This window comes from Nipponia nippon, unplaced genomic scaffold (assembly GCF_047370975.1).
Source record: "Nipponia nippon isolate SJK-2023a ecotype South Korea unplaced genomic scaffold, ASM4737097v1 scaffold_19, whole genome shotgun sequence".
Classification (NCBI taxonomy): domain Eukaryota; kingdom Metazoa; phylum Chordata; class Aves; order Pelecaniformes; family Threskiornithidae; genus Nipponia; species Nipponia nippon.
The window spans coordinates 9,361,147-9,376,616 of record NW_028262335.1 but is presented as its reverse complement, the minus strand read 5'-3'; the positions used below and the strand labels follow the sequence as shown (position 1 = coordinate 9,376,616).

Genomic DNA, 15,470 nt, shown 5'->3' with positions numbered 1-15,470 from the left:
ACATTGCCTTTAGCAAACCAAACTCTTAAACTCACAAGACACTGCTACAAAAACATTTATAATCTCATATCGTTAATGACGCCATGCAAACCCAGACTAGTTAATATGTTTTCTGACCACTTAATAGGCTAATCTGGCAAACGTTCAGCAAGAAATTATTTTGCATTAATTCTGAAACTTGGATTACCAGGTCAGAAACAAGCCGTCTCTAATGTTATCAAATTACCTGCTGTCCTACAGCCATGAAGGGGAGTGAAATGAAGCATTTATGCACTCAGCAAGGTGAGACTCTCAGCTGCCATCGGGGCAAAGGTCCATCCGAGGGCCCTTCAGCTACCGCAGCAGCTTAGGGCCTCGGAGACCCATTTGAGAAAGCAATCAGGTTTCAAATGTCTCCCTTTCCAGGTATTACAGACACATCTTAATACGACAACCAAATGCATTACTTAAGATGTCACAAAAAAAAAATACAGAAGAGACTGGGGGGAAAAAACAAGCAAGCAAACTAAAATTACATAGCTCTTCCCCCCTGCCCCCCGTATTTCACGGACAGCAGGTCCCCTCTGTGCCCCGACTGCCACTGCACTGCCCTCCCCACCTCCGTCCCCCCCTCGGCTGGGAGCTATGAAACACCCGGGGAATTAATCTGTACTATTCGTTAGGTTCAATACCCGTCCTTGCATCTCACTGTAATTTCTGTCCCTGCTAATTACAGAGAAAGGCGATGCTGAGCCCAGCAACAACCTGCTCAGGACGCCTCTGGCGCCGGGTCTCTGCGGCGGAGGGTGATAGGATGCGGGATGCTAAAGAAGGCTTTTCTCCCACCTTGGTCCTAGCAGGCTCCCTCCAATAACCCTGCCCTTTTCAACAGGAAAAAAGTGGTTTGGGAAAAAGAAAGAAAGAAAAAACCCTGCAACATTAGAAAGCGAGAGTCTTTTTTTGTGTTAGTGAGAGGTATGGAAACTTTGCGAGCCTAAACACAGCCACAACGGCAGGAAAACATCCGCAGCCGAAACTTCATGTATCTGTTCCCAGGGGAGCGGAGGAGTTAAACATTTATGGCAGCACAAAGAAGACATGACATTTATTGAATAATAAACTGCAAACATGTCTGCTAATGTGGCTTTTTGGGATCTCCTCGCCATCAAACACTTAACCCCAGCAAGAAAAACACCAAAACGCAAACAATCCCTGCGACTGCACCTTAAACAGGCAGAGCACAGGGGAGGGCTTTGCACTTTTTTATTTATTTAAAGTTGGAGGCTGTAGGGAGCACCGTCAAGATAAATAGCCTGCAACCTCGCTCAAAGGCTTTCAAATCCATTCATCTGAAGGGATACAATTAAATCCTGAACAATCGGGTTAAAACTTTAACCTGTCAACATTGCAGCTGTTCCATTTTTAATCAATCTGATTTCATTCAATAAAATGCTCATTAAGTCAATTAATGAGAGTTTGGTGTCACAAGCCATCAGGCATGACTGGGAGTTTTCACTCGGTGGCCAACGCATTGATTAGCGAGTCAAGTCACCAGCGAGAATGAGTCAATGAGCTGAAGCATGAGCAACGTTACCTTGTTTTAGGGGAAGTTGTTAGCCATTCTTCGTGCTTTTCAAACGTTATTAAATAAGCTGCAATTTCCTGAAAGAGAAACGCAGAAAGAAAAAAAAGTTACTCGCATGGCTGTGTTGGAAACTGGAAACTTTTATAACAGAGAAGCTTTATAACACAGAAAAGGAGCCACCAGCCCCGGGTGAGGTCTGCAGCTTAAATCAGGTTTTGACTGAAACAGTGTGCCCGGTCAACATTCGTATTCATGCCACCAACGCCAGACTTCAATAACGTAACGAAGAGATGCAAATGAGGAAAGGCATTAACATTTTCCAGCACAGACAACTTGCTGGTAACTTTGGTGACCACAGCATTGCCGAGAGCCTGGCGTTACATCAGGAGGCAAAGGGGAGGGCAGCAACAACACGGACACAGGAAGCTAAATTAAATATTTATAAATAGAACAGCATCACTGCAGAGAGAATTACTGAATTATTAATCGTTGCCATAAAAAGCCAGCGGGTGACATCAACATAAGTCATCGCTCCCACTTGCAGGAATGATACGGGTGATTACTTCCAGATCAGAACCGATTTGTTTGCAGGAAATTATCGGCGCCGGCGAGATAATTCACGACAGTGCTTGTGCATACGCCTGACGAACGTGGGATGGCCGCCCATCAATTTCCTCGGTACAAACCCAGAGCGGTTGTGGGGCAGCCACACCGCAGGCAGGCAGAACGTCATCGGCAGCCCTGGGAGAGACCAGGGCGATCTGCGCCAGAGGAGATGCGGGACCAGCGACCATCCCTAACCGCGACGGCGGTCACCACATCAGCAATGTCCCGACACCTAGAGATGGCCAGGGACCCCTGAGGCTGCAGTCCACAGGCTGCTGGAAACAAGCTGTCCACCGCCTGCCCCCCCCCGAAGATATACTCAGAAATAAGTAGCGGTTTTGATGGTTCTCTTCTAAAACTTGCCTCCCAGCCCCATCCAGAGCCTCCCTCTCCGAGAGGCTTGCAACAGCAAAAGCTATGCAGAAAGGTCAGCGAAGCTGCCTTGAACGTTCAATTGCCTCAAAGTAGACCCCAAAACCACGTGCAGTTTAATCTCCAGAGCTACTGCAACAGAAGTGCCTGTCTGTCTGCGCCATCACGAAGGTAATGCACACACAAGAAATGGGTCTTTCAACCAGGAGACAATTTTTTTTCTTTCTTTTTATTTTTTTTTTAAAGATAGTTCTATATAAGGGTTGTAGCTGTATAGTACCAAAGCTAAAAAAATCCACAATGCTCTCCAACCAGCTGGCCCAAGCATCTGCTAGAGCCACAAAATGCAATTATATTACTCCCAAACGAGACGTAAAAATATCTTGTTTCCAATACTCTTGGTTTTAAGACTCACACTTAATGTCCTCCGGGTATTGCAGCAGTGCCAGATCTCCGTGTTATGTACTTTATTAGAGTTGTGTGAATGTCATATTAATGACTCCTAACCAACATGTTTACACTGCAAATAAATTCTCCCAGAATCCACCGCCGCACCCCTTGTTTCCCAAGCCCGACTCTGCTTTTTAAATGATGACCGTAGCAGCAGACGATGGGAGCAATACTGCTTCTACATAGGCCAGAAGGAGGAGCAGTGACACGAAGCTCTGAAACACCTCTTTTTAATTCTGGCTAATTGCTGCATAAAACGTAATACCAAAATAACCCAGTGCAGCCCTCCACCGAGACACCGGTCACTGTCACGGCATCTATGCTCGCGACCTTCCCAGAAAGCATGCCAAACCTTGCGCTTTTACAGGAGCCACAGTTTAATCGGATGCAAGTGCTAAAATTCAGACACTGCACGGCCAAAAAGGTCTGGCCCCAGGAGTCCACCGGGCTCCAAAGAGCCATCGCCCATCACTCCCTGCAAGAGCCACCGATGCAGCATTAACTCACGGCTTTGACGCAGGGTGAGAGTTGTAGGAGCCAACCACTGATTTTATGCATATATATATATCTATATATCTGTATCTATATCTATAAAAACCATAAAATACTCTGCAGCTAAAATTCCTCAGAAAACATGGAACAAGATCTCTGCTTTTTTTTTTTTAAAGCCAGTACAGTATTTCCAGCAAATGTGCTGTGGTCTGCAGAATTTTATTCCCAACCCATCCCACATTATGTCCTCGACGCGCTATGTTACTAATCTGCGTCATCTCGCACCTTGCGGCGAGATGAGCTTTGGAGATACCGAGGAACAAGCACCAGCGGGTGTCGAAGAGGCAGCTCTCTGTACATCCTCTCTAACACCCAAGTCCCCCGGACGCTTGTGGCGGCTGGTCTGCATGAGCAGGCATTTACAGGAACAAATCTCTTCGATGCAGAGGCGGATCCGGCTGATTCACCCTCAAAATCCTGCAAAAATAGGCAGGTTTGGGGGTTTCTGATTAGCATGGGATTTTGCCTGTCCTTACTAAAAATCAACTTGCCGTGAGCAGAATAAAGCAATTTCTAACTTCCACGGCCGAATAAACATATTGCTATAGCACAGAAAACCAAAGTATTTCAGGTAAACAAACATCAGTCTTACCCAAGGCTTGATTACTTTATTCCTTCCAGCCAGGCTATACCCTACACACAAAATCTTCATCCCAAAACTGTCACTGATGGAAGGAGCTGCAGCAACGAGATGCTCCTGTTTCGGAGCCAGAACATTTGTTTCCATGCTGCTGGCCTGGGCCTGCTCAGCAAATTTGGGCAGACCAAAGGATAAGCTGCAGACTGATGCCGCAGGCACGCGGGTGACCCGCTGAAATACATGCACGTGTCACCGAGACGTCCGGGGAGCTCCTGCCCCTGCTGCGGTAGTACGGAAAGCCACAGCTCCAACCAGACTCCAAGCTGGATCGTCAAACCATATAATTCAATTCTTCTAACAGGATAAAAGAAGGATCCACATCAACTAGGATAGGAGCTCCCCTAGGCTTTCTGCTTAATGATATATTACAGCCTGATTTCCCTCCTCCAGAGGAAATACCTTGGATAACAAGGAAAATCTAGCTCATGGCAGCACTATAAATTAACATGTACAGCAGAGAGACAGCAAATCTTCCACGCTGCCTTTCATGCCCCGAGTACTCAAAATTACAAGGACTGGAATGCAAATGCAGCAAAAAAAAAAAAACCCAAACCCAAAAAAACCTCCTGCATTGTCTGCTTGCCCTGCCCGTGCCTGCCTGCAACCCTGTTGCCCAGAGCGCCGCACCCTTCACCGGGACGCCTCGGCATCCCCAGCGAGCAGGAGCCGGTGCGCTCAGTGTCGCACGCTACTGCGCTGGCGGCTCCTCGATCCGGTTCGCACACTTGCTGGTGCGGGGGGAGCCGAAACCAGGCACACAGAGTCCGAACAAGGTTTGGTGTCAGGAGAGTTTCTGGCACAACAGCCGAACACCATCCCGGCCACACAACCCCACGCCACGCAGGGGAGAAGCGAGCAGAAATGCCTATTTATGGTTTGACACCTATGTGCCAACTTCTGTCACTACATAAGCACCATGACTCTGGGAGAATAATCTCTCGTCTGCCACCTCAAACTGGAGCAGAACTGTGAGAAACAGATGACTCGGTGATGCTCAGCAATGCTCGCGGCGAACACTCACACACACAAAGCCAGGCAAAAAGGCAAGTTTCCAGTGAAAGGCGCATCCTGGGCACCGGGGTGAACCCTAAACTGGTGCTGCCCAGCAAAATGCTGGTTTTCTAAGGGAAAGAGATAGGAGAGCTGCGTGCACCAGGCACAAGAAGCAGAGCTCAGCAGTGAGACGCCTCAGGTCAGCGCCCGCAGCCTGGATGGAGAAAGCCTGTCCCAGGGATGGGATGCACAGGACCAGGGTGGGGAGGATGCGCTGGGGAAGGCTTCTCTGCTGTCAGCAGCAAATCCCCTTTAAATCCCGTTCTTTAAATATTCTGCTTTCTGTAGATAGACGACTTTGTATCCATTGCCCAGGAAAGTACCAGCAAACCGCAGAACCCAGGGTCGGCAGCAAACAGACAGGTACCGCACGCGCAGCGGCGGATGCTCCGAGGTCGGAGGCAGGAGCAAAAGGAGATACTTTTTGTGGAAGAGATGACACAGGCAACACACACACACGAGTCTGCAGCCAAGCAGCTCCTCTAAGCAAAGCCCAAACCAAACTAAGGGCAAGCCCAAGCAGCTCAAGTCATAAGAGCAGCTGTTTTTTTTTCAAATCCGTCGGTGTGGTGAGGAAAGCACCACCTGTGAGATGCACAATACAAGGATGAGGTTTCTGAGAAGTCTTGAAGCTGCAGGCAGCGCAGAAGGAGCTGCCGCTGGGAGCAGCCGGCACTCTGAAAACCCAGGGTCAAACCCACACTGAGCAGCCCAAGTCTGGAAATTTTCCTCCCAAACAGCATATCCCACACAGCTTCTTACAATAAATTAATTCCTACAGAGTTTTTGCTATACACAGACTGGAAAAATGAATCTGAAAGGCCTAGAAGAAACTGGTCAGACTAATGCTAATGTTTTATCAACAGTTTGCAAGAGATGCTTTTTTAAAGCGTGTGCCTGTCTGCGCTTTGGGGCACAAGCAAGGCTGCTAACGAAGAGCCGGTGCTCATCAGCTGCTCAGGGCATGTACCCCTTTGTCACACCAACCCCGTTTTTCCTTTTGAAAAAAGGGGGAAGAAATAGATTCATCACTAGAAGACACAAAGTCATTAAATAATTAAAAACAAAACTATAGGCACAATAAAAGCCCTCTAATAAAAAAACCCCTGCATTTTAATGTGCATTAATTCCCCTAATGATTCACTCTGTGTGTCTTACAGGGTCAAATCAATGTCTTCACCAAAAAATTCAATTACATCCCATTCATCGTATCTTTGGAGCGAGGCTATTGTGTGCTTTTGTCTCCTATCAAACCCTTTTTCCATTGCTTCTTGCCCCAGATTACAAACAAAAGGCAGCATGGCACCAGCAAGGTCAGACAAGACAGAGCCAGGCTTTGAAACCCAGCTCTCTGTCCTCAGCTTTGCTGTTTAATTATAAAGCCAGCAAAGGAAATAAAAGGACATGCACGCTCGCCGTAAACGCCCGACTCATCGCCGCTGGCGAGTCCCCCCAGGGCACTGGTCAGGGTAAGCGGCACTGGGTGGACCCCAAGGCCACCCAAGAGCACCTCTGGGGGAGGGTACTGCGCGCCAAGCCCCACAGCCCCTTGGCCGGGATGTCCCACCCAGCCCCACATCCCTTCTAAGCCCAGCTTTGGAAACAACATCAGCAAGTAAACTGAGTGAGCGTTGCTGAGAAGGATCAAAATACTGAGAGTTGTGCAGATCCAGATCTGTTTCTGACTGTGCCTGCCGATTTCACACAACGCTCAGAGTGTGGCTTTCCCACCGAAGCGAGAGCCTGCAGGACTGAGCCCTACGCTTGTAGCTTATAATACACTGGTGAGGAAAAAAGGTTTAATTTGATCAGCTAACGGAAGTACCCCATAAAGCAATTCGGTAATTTAACATTAAAATCACACGAGTTATGTTTTATCCTAAACTTGGTCCTGTAATTCAGTGGTTTAATTTATACTTTGTTGCTTGGGCTGAAAGCATTTTATATAAATGAACATTTATTTTTATTTTGCATTCCCACGTTTGTTAAGATTATTAGTTCAAATGCATCAAAGAGCCCTCAGCAGTAAAGCCGAGTTAACTGCATGAGACAGGACGCACGTGGGCTATAGCGTCTCTAGACGGCTGCCACCGAAGCCCTTCCCATCGCTTCTCCAGCTTCGCCCCAACAGCCCTGTGCTGGCGTTGCACTGTCAAGCCTGGCGTGAACCAAGCAGAGGAACGAAGCGCAGCCGCTACCAGCTCAGGGTGCTGCGCCGGGGGCCCAGACCGAGGGGCGGCGGTGGCAGGAGAGCCAGCACTGCACTTCCCACCCAACGCTACGTGACTGCAGCTTCTCGACCGCTTCAATATTTAACGACGGCACATAACCACCCGGAGCTGCAGCAGAGCGGGCGACCTGATCTCACCTCCCATCTCCCAGCTGCTGTGGCGAGGACGAGCTGCAGCGCTGCAGCCCGGCAGCGTGGGACAAGGCGCAGCCAGGAGCAGCTCGCTGCAGAGCACTCGTCATCGAGTGCTGCACAGCAGCTCCTGTAAAGCGTGCTTCTCTTTGTGCACAGGAACTAAAGAGGACGTAATCACCAAGCAGGGAACGGACCGATGGGCAGACCGGCCGTGTCAGAGAGGCCCGTTACCTGTCACACGTGCAGGAAAGCTGCAGACTCTGTTCTGCTCTGAGCTGAAGGACTTGCAGGGACATTTTGCTTGGAAGTAAAAGTTATAAAAAGCTCTGAAATTTGCAACAAATACCCCTGCCTGGCAGAAGACAGTCTGAATCTGAACTAAGCCCAGAGGAGAAGCAAGGAAAGCTATTGCATGGTACGCGTTTAGGATGCAGCTGTAGTCGCACTCCCACTGATGCGGCTGGACGGAGCATCCTGGCCCCACAGCGAAGGTGTGGGGAGAACAGGCAGCGCCCCGCAAGTGCCCCGAGCAGCGCAGCGCGCTCCGGGCTGAGCCAACGCTCGCGTCAGCTCGGCTTCACGCGCTAACAGAGACACGAGCTCCAGAGACAGCAGGGCTGCAGGCGCAGCGGCATCACTTGACAGAGCCGGCAGGCAATAATCCTGTACGGCTTCTGACCCAAAACCCCAAGCGCGGACACTCCTTAGCATGAGCTAATTGGGATTACTGTCCCAGGGATGGTACCAAAGGGCTGCCTAAAGCCATGGATTCCAGCAGTAGCTCTCTCCTGGCTCGCCGCCGCCTCCAGGTCATCTCTGCATCGTTGCGAGGGTATCTGGAATTCCCACTTGACCTCTCGAAAGAGAAACTGGAACCCAAACAGGATCCCCCATGCCAGGTAGCTTAGGCTACCTATCTTGTCTCCAAGTAATAAATAATTAGTTTTAAAAAAAAAAAGTCTGAATTTCAAGTTATTACTTTGTATGAGTTATACGCATCCAAATTAATAAGCCTAAAATATAGGCATGTTTTAAGAGAAAGGAGGAGAGTTTGTACACATCTCTGGATTTATACCACGGAGCTAATAAAGTTGCAATCTCTTAAGCAAGCACATTTATTCTCCTAGGAAATCTCCACGTCCTCGCTGCTATAAAGACAAATTCCAGCCCATTGCTTCCTTACTGTCCTTCCACTCTGAAATGAAAACACAAATTCATGTTGATTATGTAGCATCTTCTCAGCTGGGATCAAGCTGTTTTCATTTTCTAGCTGTCCCTGCTCTCAAAGCCATTAATATTCTGAATATTACAACTAGAAACTGATCTGAAGGCCACACAGAGTAAGTTCTCACCACCTTGTTTAGCATCACTGGAACGAAAATTGCAATACCGTTTAATTTGTCCAGTTGTTTGGCCTAAAATAGCAACACACCATCAAAAGGGGTGTCACTCCGTGAGCCTGGGAGAAATCAGAAGCAAGAGGAAAGCAAACAAAGCGTCTGAGTAACCGGCAGAGAAACGCAAGTCAGGCTGCCCTCGGGATGGCACATACCTGTTAACAACAAACTTTTAAACCAAAATGTTTTATTTCCTTTTGCAGGTGGTGCTTTTTTTTGGTCTTGAAGTGTTACCTATCTGCAACTTTCTAAAGCAAAAATGTTGGGCTGCACTCTCTGAATGTCTGTTTTACTGACAACCTGCATTGGCGATACAAGCCGGAGGCTGACGGGATAGAGGTTTCCTAGTGTTGCATTTTGCCAAGACAAGTCGGAGCAGGCTGTCACGCCGGACTTGTGTGGCTTTGGTTTTCCAAAGCCTGCCATGAATTTTCTTCCAAAACCCTGCCCAGCCTCGCAGCAGCAGCCGCACCGGCAGGACTCGCCCCGACCGCCCCAAAGCCGCAGGGGGGGCAGGCGGGGTGGCACGGCGTTACCTCCTCGGGTGTCTGATGCAAAGCAAGCTTTCCAGTTACTATATTGCCTCTTCCATCGTGACAGAATTAAAGACAAAAATAAATTAAAACTTCATTTAAAATGTATTTTTCTAATTGAGTAAGGGTACACCAACTAACGTTCTATCTAATTAGACGGAAGCTGGGTTTTATTATCAATATCTGCAGCTAGCTAATTGAATCATTTACAGTCACCGCCGCGCCCAGGGGCTCCCTGCCCTGGGAGGGGGAGGCGGTGCACAAAACCTCCGCTACGCCTCTGTCTCCTGGGTGGAAAACCCGCATCAGCCCCGGTTTCCTCAGCACCCGCGGGGGCAGAGATCCGCTTTGGAACGAGGTCCCTGCCTCATCGGGACTCAAACTTCGTCTCCTTGGAGCCAATGCAAATTCCTCCCCTGCAAAGATGAGGTGCTGTTGGGAAACATGGATCCCTGCATCCCTGACGCTCCTCCCTCCGAGCGCCCTCCATCCCGGAGCGATGCTCTCACCCTGGGATGCCCTTCTCCATCAGCCGCCTGATGACACCTACACAAGGGTGCTCTGCTTCGCCCTGTGTTCCACCACCACAGCAACCCCAGCAAACTGCTGGTTTTTAAATGCCCATTTTCTGGCAGACAGAAAAACCACGAGTCGCCAGGACATGGCAGCTTCCCGAGCCATCACCGCTGGGGGTCCCAGCTAGTCGTCTGGGGAAGAAAAGGCTTTTCTTTGTTCCTGGAGCAATAAGCCAAACCCCACTCTGGAAGGGTCTTAAAGGAGATTTATTTTACAGAAGCCGTTTTAGAGCCTCTGTGTAGGAGAGAGCGATAAATATTCTGGCTTTCCCCAGTCTCCGCTGCTGCTGCTTGTCCCCCAGGGAAGCAGCAAAGCAGTAGGAGAGGGGAGAGGGAGAGAGGAAGCGTAAAGGGGGAAGAAGAGATTCGTTACCAAAACCTGGGACCAGTGAACACAACCCAGTAGCGTTTACCCACAAGGATGCAGGGATGGAGGGGCAAAGCTCGCCCCATTAACACGGTGCATGCTTGCGCAGCAGAGGCACTTATTTATACCCATGAAAATATCATTAAATAGCTTAAGCCAGACTGCTTGGTCTGTTACCCTAATGGATGAAAAAAAAAAAATTAAAAAAAATCACAATTTGGGGGGCCCAAAGTGTTCCTTGCTTTCCTTTGCTCTGCCAGGGAGCAGAAGATGACCTGCAGCCCAGTGGCTGCTGCCAGTTCCCGCACCCAGCCTTGCCCAGCAGAAAACACCTCTGCAGAGTTTAAATCTTGCAAAAGAGGCGCAATGGCAGCCCTGGGACCGCTAATTGGCACCGCAGGAGAATAAAGCCACGGAGCGGAAAGCGCATTTGGTTGGGGAGATGTACGTCTTGTTTCTCCGCCTTGCGCACGGCGACAAGCGCCTGGATTGCAGGCGGTGGGATGTTTTCATTAATAACAGCATCTCGCTAACCGTCTGCTAAAGGTCCACACTATTAATTTAGCAGAAAAAAATGGAATAGATTACTCTTACAGTTTTCAATTAAAGTACATGATGTCTTCAAACTGCAACCTTAATTAGACATTATAGGATGACATTTAGGAATCCTGAGCTCCGATAGCTGATCAAGTCATCTGACTGCGAAGGCGTTTCGCAGTAATGCCAGGGCAGCAGGCACCCAGCGCGCTGCCGAAAGGGGTGCCCCTCGAGGTTTAACACCTGAGCAGCTCAGTTTAACTCCTAAAGTTAAAGGAATAAGAGAGTAAAACCAATGGCAGCCTCAGCACAACAGAAAAAACAGCTTCAAACAGGCTTGGACATATTCCCAAAGAAAACTTACATAGAGAGACAGGAGCGTACAAGGGGAAAACAAAACAAAAACAAACCCAAAACACGTCAAAACACCAAACCAAACTGCCCCCCCACCCCCGTCAGACGTGCAGCCAACATCATCCAAACCTGAGCCACAACAGGTTTTACGCCTGTGCCTAAACGCTTCCAGGGAGATTTCATGGAAAGAGAGAACTTCATCTATCCAGATAAAGGTGTCCCATAGCACAACTGCTTAACAACTGCTTTCCTGCATCCCAGCAAATTCAGATGCCCTCTGCTGATAATTAATGATTATTTTACATGATCCCATTTAGACTGTATTCATTGATCTTTTTCCAGCACATGTAAGACTTCAGCCCACTCTGCTATACTCTTCATTAAAATTTTAATTTAAGAAGTTGCTGGAGATTGTTTATTACTGGAAGGAAAACGCCAATTGAGCTGCACAGATTTGCAAGGCTCAGCTCAGTTAAACCAAGGCATTTCTTCCAGGTCAACATGACCAGAGCTCAAAGTGGCTAGCCCCCGTCACTCAAACTTGTATAAAGTAGCAAGTAGACAACTTAGAGTGCTTTGTTTTCAAGGCTAAACCTTGTATGAAGAAACTGGATTAAGATGAGAAATAATTTTCTCCAAAACACATGAAAAGAAGAAAAAAACCAATCAAGCGAATAAGCGGTGGTTAACAGACACCAGAGTTAAACGAGATCTGCTCAGCAATTTTCACACATGGAAAATAGTAAACATAAATATGCAATGGGTCTTTATAATAGCAAGACCGTCATTCTGCACAAACACACTTAGCAACAGTTGTCCTGAACCGCTCATCTCAGAAGTACTGTTAGTCACAAGTATTGGCAAAGTCAGACCTTGAATCAGCCGGTGCCTAATGGGATTAGGATAGATTTTATCTTCCATTTAAGTCCTGAACTGAGGGATAGTCAGTAAAACAGAGCGATATTAAATAATGCCCAATCTTTAGTTACTGGAAAATACCCACAGATCATTACATGATTATTTTATTATTCTTATTCTTTCTTTTAAATGACCTTGGACTAAACCCTGTGATTTAAAGAAACGCGAACTGTCGTCTTGCTGTCGCTGTTGGCTTTAGTACTGCAAACAGGACTTCTCTTCCATAGCCTGAAAGAGTCAAATATGCAGCGGGATAAAAAAAGAAAATTCAGTAAGATACCTTTATCTACAATGAGTTAATTACTGTGCAATAGTAAAAACCTCAGTTATTTTACATAATTCAGACAGTCACACAGTTTGAAGATGCTGAAGAGTGTCCCCAAGCTCTGGAGTGGGCACGCAGCGTGGGGAGATGCTACCCTGCTCTCGACTCCTGCAGAAATGAAGAGGAACGTTTGATTTACTGCAGCTCTCCTCCATCGACCGGCAAACCCCAACTGCGCTTCAGTGCATCGCAGCGGGACAGGCCAGATCATCTTCTGTTAACTTACCTCTGGGGGCAATGCACGACTTTGAGCTCTGCTGAATGCAAAATCAAAGGGCACTCTTTACCTAAAAAATTTAGCAAAAATAGGGATTTAGGAGAGAAAAGGCCCCAAATGACTTTGCCATTGAACCACTTCGTGTTTATTCTGGCAGTCTCCCACCAAGCCCAGCCAAACTGCCACATGTGAGGGAGAATCACAAGGGATCTCTATATAAAACATATGACTGTAATGCTCTATATAGGGCTTTTCTTCCCCCTTCACCTCTCTAATTCTTCCCCAGCTAACGCATGTGGGCTATAGTATTAAACATCTTCCAGACAGTACCTCCTATTTTTATTGTCTTCTTCAACTGAGGAAGACAAATTGAGAATATTGAGCTCTTTTGGCTTGTTTCAATAAAACAGCCAAGGTAATTTCAGTTGGAAGAACAGTGGCTGAAGTACCACTTCAGGCAGTATCTGCGTTACTAATCTTTTTTTCCTACTTTATTTAGGTTTAAGGACCACATCATCAGCAAATGCACTAAGTTTAACTTTTTACTTTCTATCTAAATTGGAAGAGTTCAAACCCACTCGATTTCCATTTTTTAAGGGAAAGCAGGAGCTCGTCACAGGCAAGGAAGCGCCTAAAGCTGAACCCCCACCAAGGGAGCAATCCCACGGCAGACACTGGAGGAGGTCCGGAGAGGAAAACCCACGGAGCTATTCCCATCACCTTCCGTCACTGCCGCCGGGCACGCTCTCCCACGAAAGGCAATGCTGTACCTCCAGTCAAGGCTGGCTGAGTCCAACATCTCCAGCCCTGGTAAACAAGGGGGCTGAAGGACGCTGGTGGATTTTAAGCTCTAACAGTCTGGACTGCTGGTCTTAGGAACACATTTGGGGGGAAAACATTGGGTTTTCTTTATCTGCAACCTGCTTCTGCGACTGTATGGCTGGGAGCCTACAGAGATTTCCTCCTTTTGGGTTTCAAAGAGTAAAACATGGACACAAAATGAATAGCACTAGTCAGAGCAGGACACTGTGCTTGGTACTTGCCGTTATTCTTCTCTAACTTGCCAAATGCACAGTCTTAAATTGCAGTCGGTGGCGCTAGGCCACGAGGATGCTATGAGGATGCTGTGCAGATACCGCCTGCGCGCCCACCCAGGGAGGAGATCTCCATCCAGCGCCAGAGCAAAGCCCCGGCCAGCCTCAGCTCTCCTTCTGAGCTGAGACCAGAAACCCATCGCATGTTCCCCCGTGGATCAGGAGCACGGTGGCCTCGCTAACGAGCCTGCACTGTGGTCCCTCAAACCCAGGCGACCTTTGCTTCCAGCCCCCTGGGGAGCAGCTGACCCCGCTCCGGCCGCGAGCATCGCCATCCAGCCCGGCTCGTCCTCCTTCCCGCTACGGGTGAGACAAAGTCCTGCTCCTTGCAACGAGGCAGCTAGGCCAAAACGTCGAATGCGGTGAAAATACCAGGGCTTTCTCAATTTGCCTTTTCCTGCAAGGAGACAGCAGCACAACCTTCCACCAAAGAACTGTGCAAGGTTCATTAAAAGGAAAATATCCACGGTAATTGTCCCTTTCTGCATATTCCTCACTCCAATATCCTCTAACATAATAATGTTCCACATTCCTGCAGAACTGTCTTTTCAGCATGTTTTTGCATTATGCCTAATTTTGTAAGAGTTTTTCAGTCCCACATAATGACACAGTTCAATGCAGAATCAGATATAAATCTGGCTTAAGAGACTCTCAACAGGGATTCATTTAAAACTGTAAATGTTAAAAGATTCTGTCTCTGATTTATGGCGTTTTCTTATTTCAAACAGGGAATTAAAATCCTTCTTAAAAGATACATATTAAATCATGATAAAAGCTGTGTTCGAATGATGATGCTGGTCAGACCGAGAGCCACGACGCAGGGAAGCCTGCAAACAGCAGTAACCGGTACATTTTACTTTCTCGGCCTAAGCGGCGCTGTCCTGCCATGAACTCAGCCCCCCGTATCTTAATTAGCGTAAAACGGTGTCCTGGCTGCTGCTGCTTCCACGCTTCACATAGCCCCCTCCCGCCTTCCAAGCGCAAGGATCTCTCTTCTCCTGAAGATCTAGCTAAATAAAGGGGATGCTCTACCTTAAATGATTATTTAATGGTTTTATTCCTTTTGTATTGTTTACATGGAAGACTCTCGAGCTCTCCAAGGTGCTCTGTAAATATCACCCAAGTGCCCCTCTATCATTGTGCAAACAACATTTCATCTTAAAAAAAGTTACCAGTGCTACTCATTATCATCATTCCTATAATAATTTTTAAATGTTTCGTACTTGTGAACAGACACAATCATACCGATCGAGTCTGGAGCATCACAGCACTTGCAGCCTCGTACCTGAGCACGCTGAGGCCGATGAAAGTTTACAAAAAGCGTTTGAAATGAAGCCGTGCCGTGCGCTGATACGATTCCTAAGTGTTTTATTAAGTATTCAAGATTGCAAAAGAACAGGGGCCTATGAGAAACTAATGGCTTTCAGTTGTCCTTCCTAGAGGCACATCCACTGCCTTGCCAGATGCCAATCTGCTGCAAGAGTCCATAATGTTGTATTGCTCCATTAAAATAAAAAAATCTAAATGGAAGAAAGACTAATGTCAAATACA

General features: G+C 47.6%; 1 protein-coding gene across 7 annotated transcripts in view; it reads right to left on the bottom strand.

The window, feature by feature from the left end:
• CAMTA1 (calmodulin binding transcription activator 1) overlaps positions 1-15,470 on the bottom strand; it is a 325,037-nt gene that overhangs the window by 242,897 nt on the left and 66,670 nt on the right. For all 7 annotated transcript variants that reach the window (XM_087755022.1, XM_087755015.1, XM_087755017.1 and 4 more), the window contains one exon: positions 1,574-1,641. In XM_087755022.1, the coding sequence (XP_087611148.1) occupies positions 1,574-1,641 (68 nt within the window). The remainder of the gene's footprint in view (positions 1-1,573; positions 1,642-15,470) is intronic.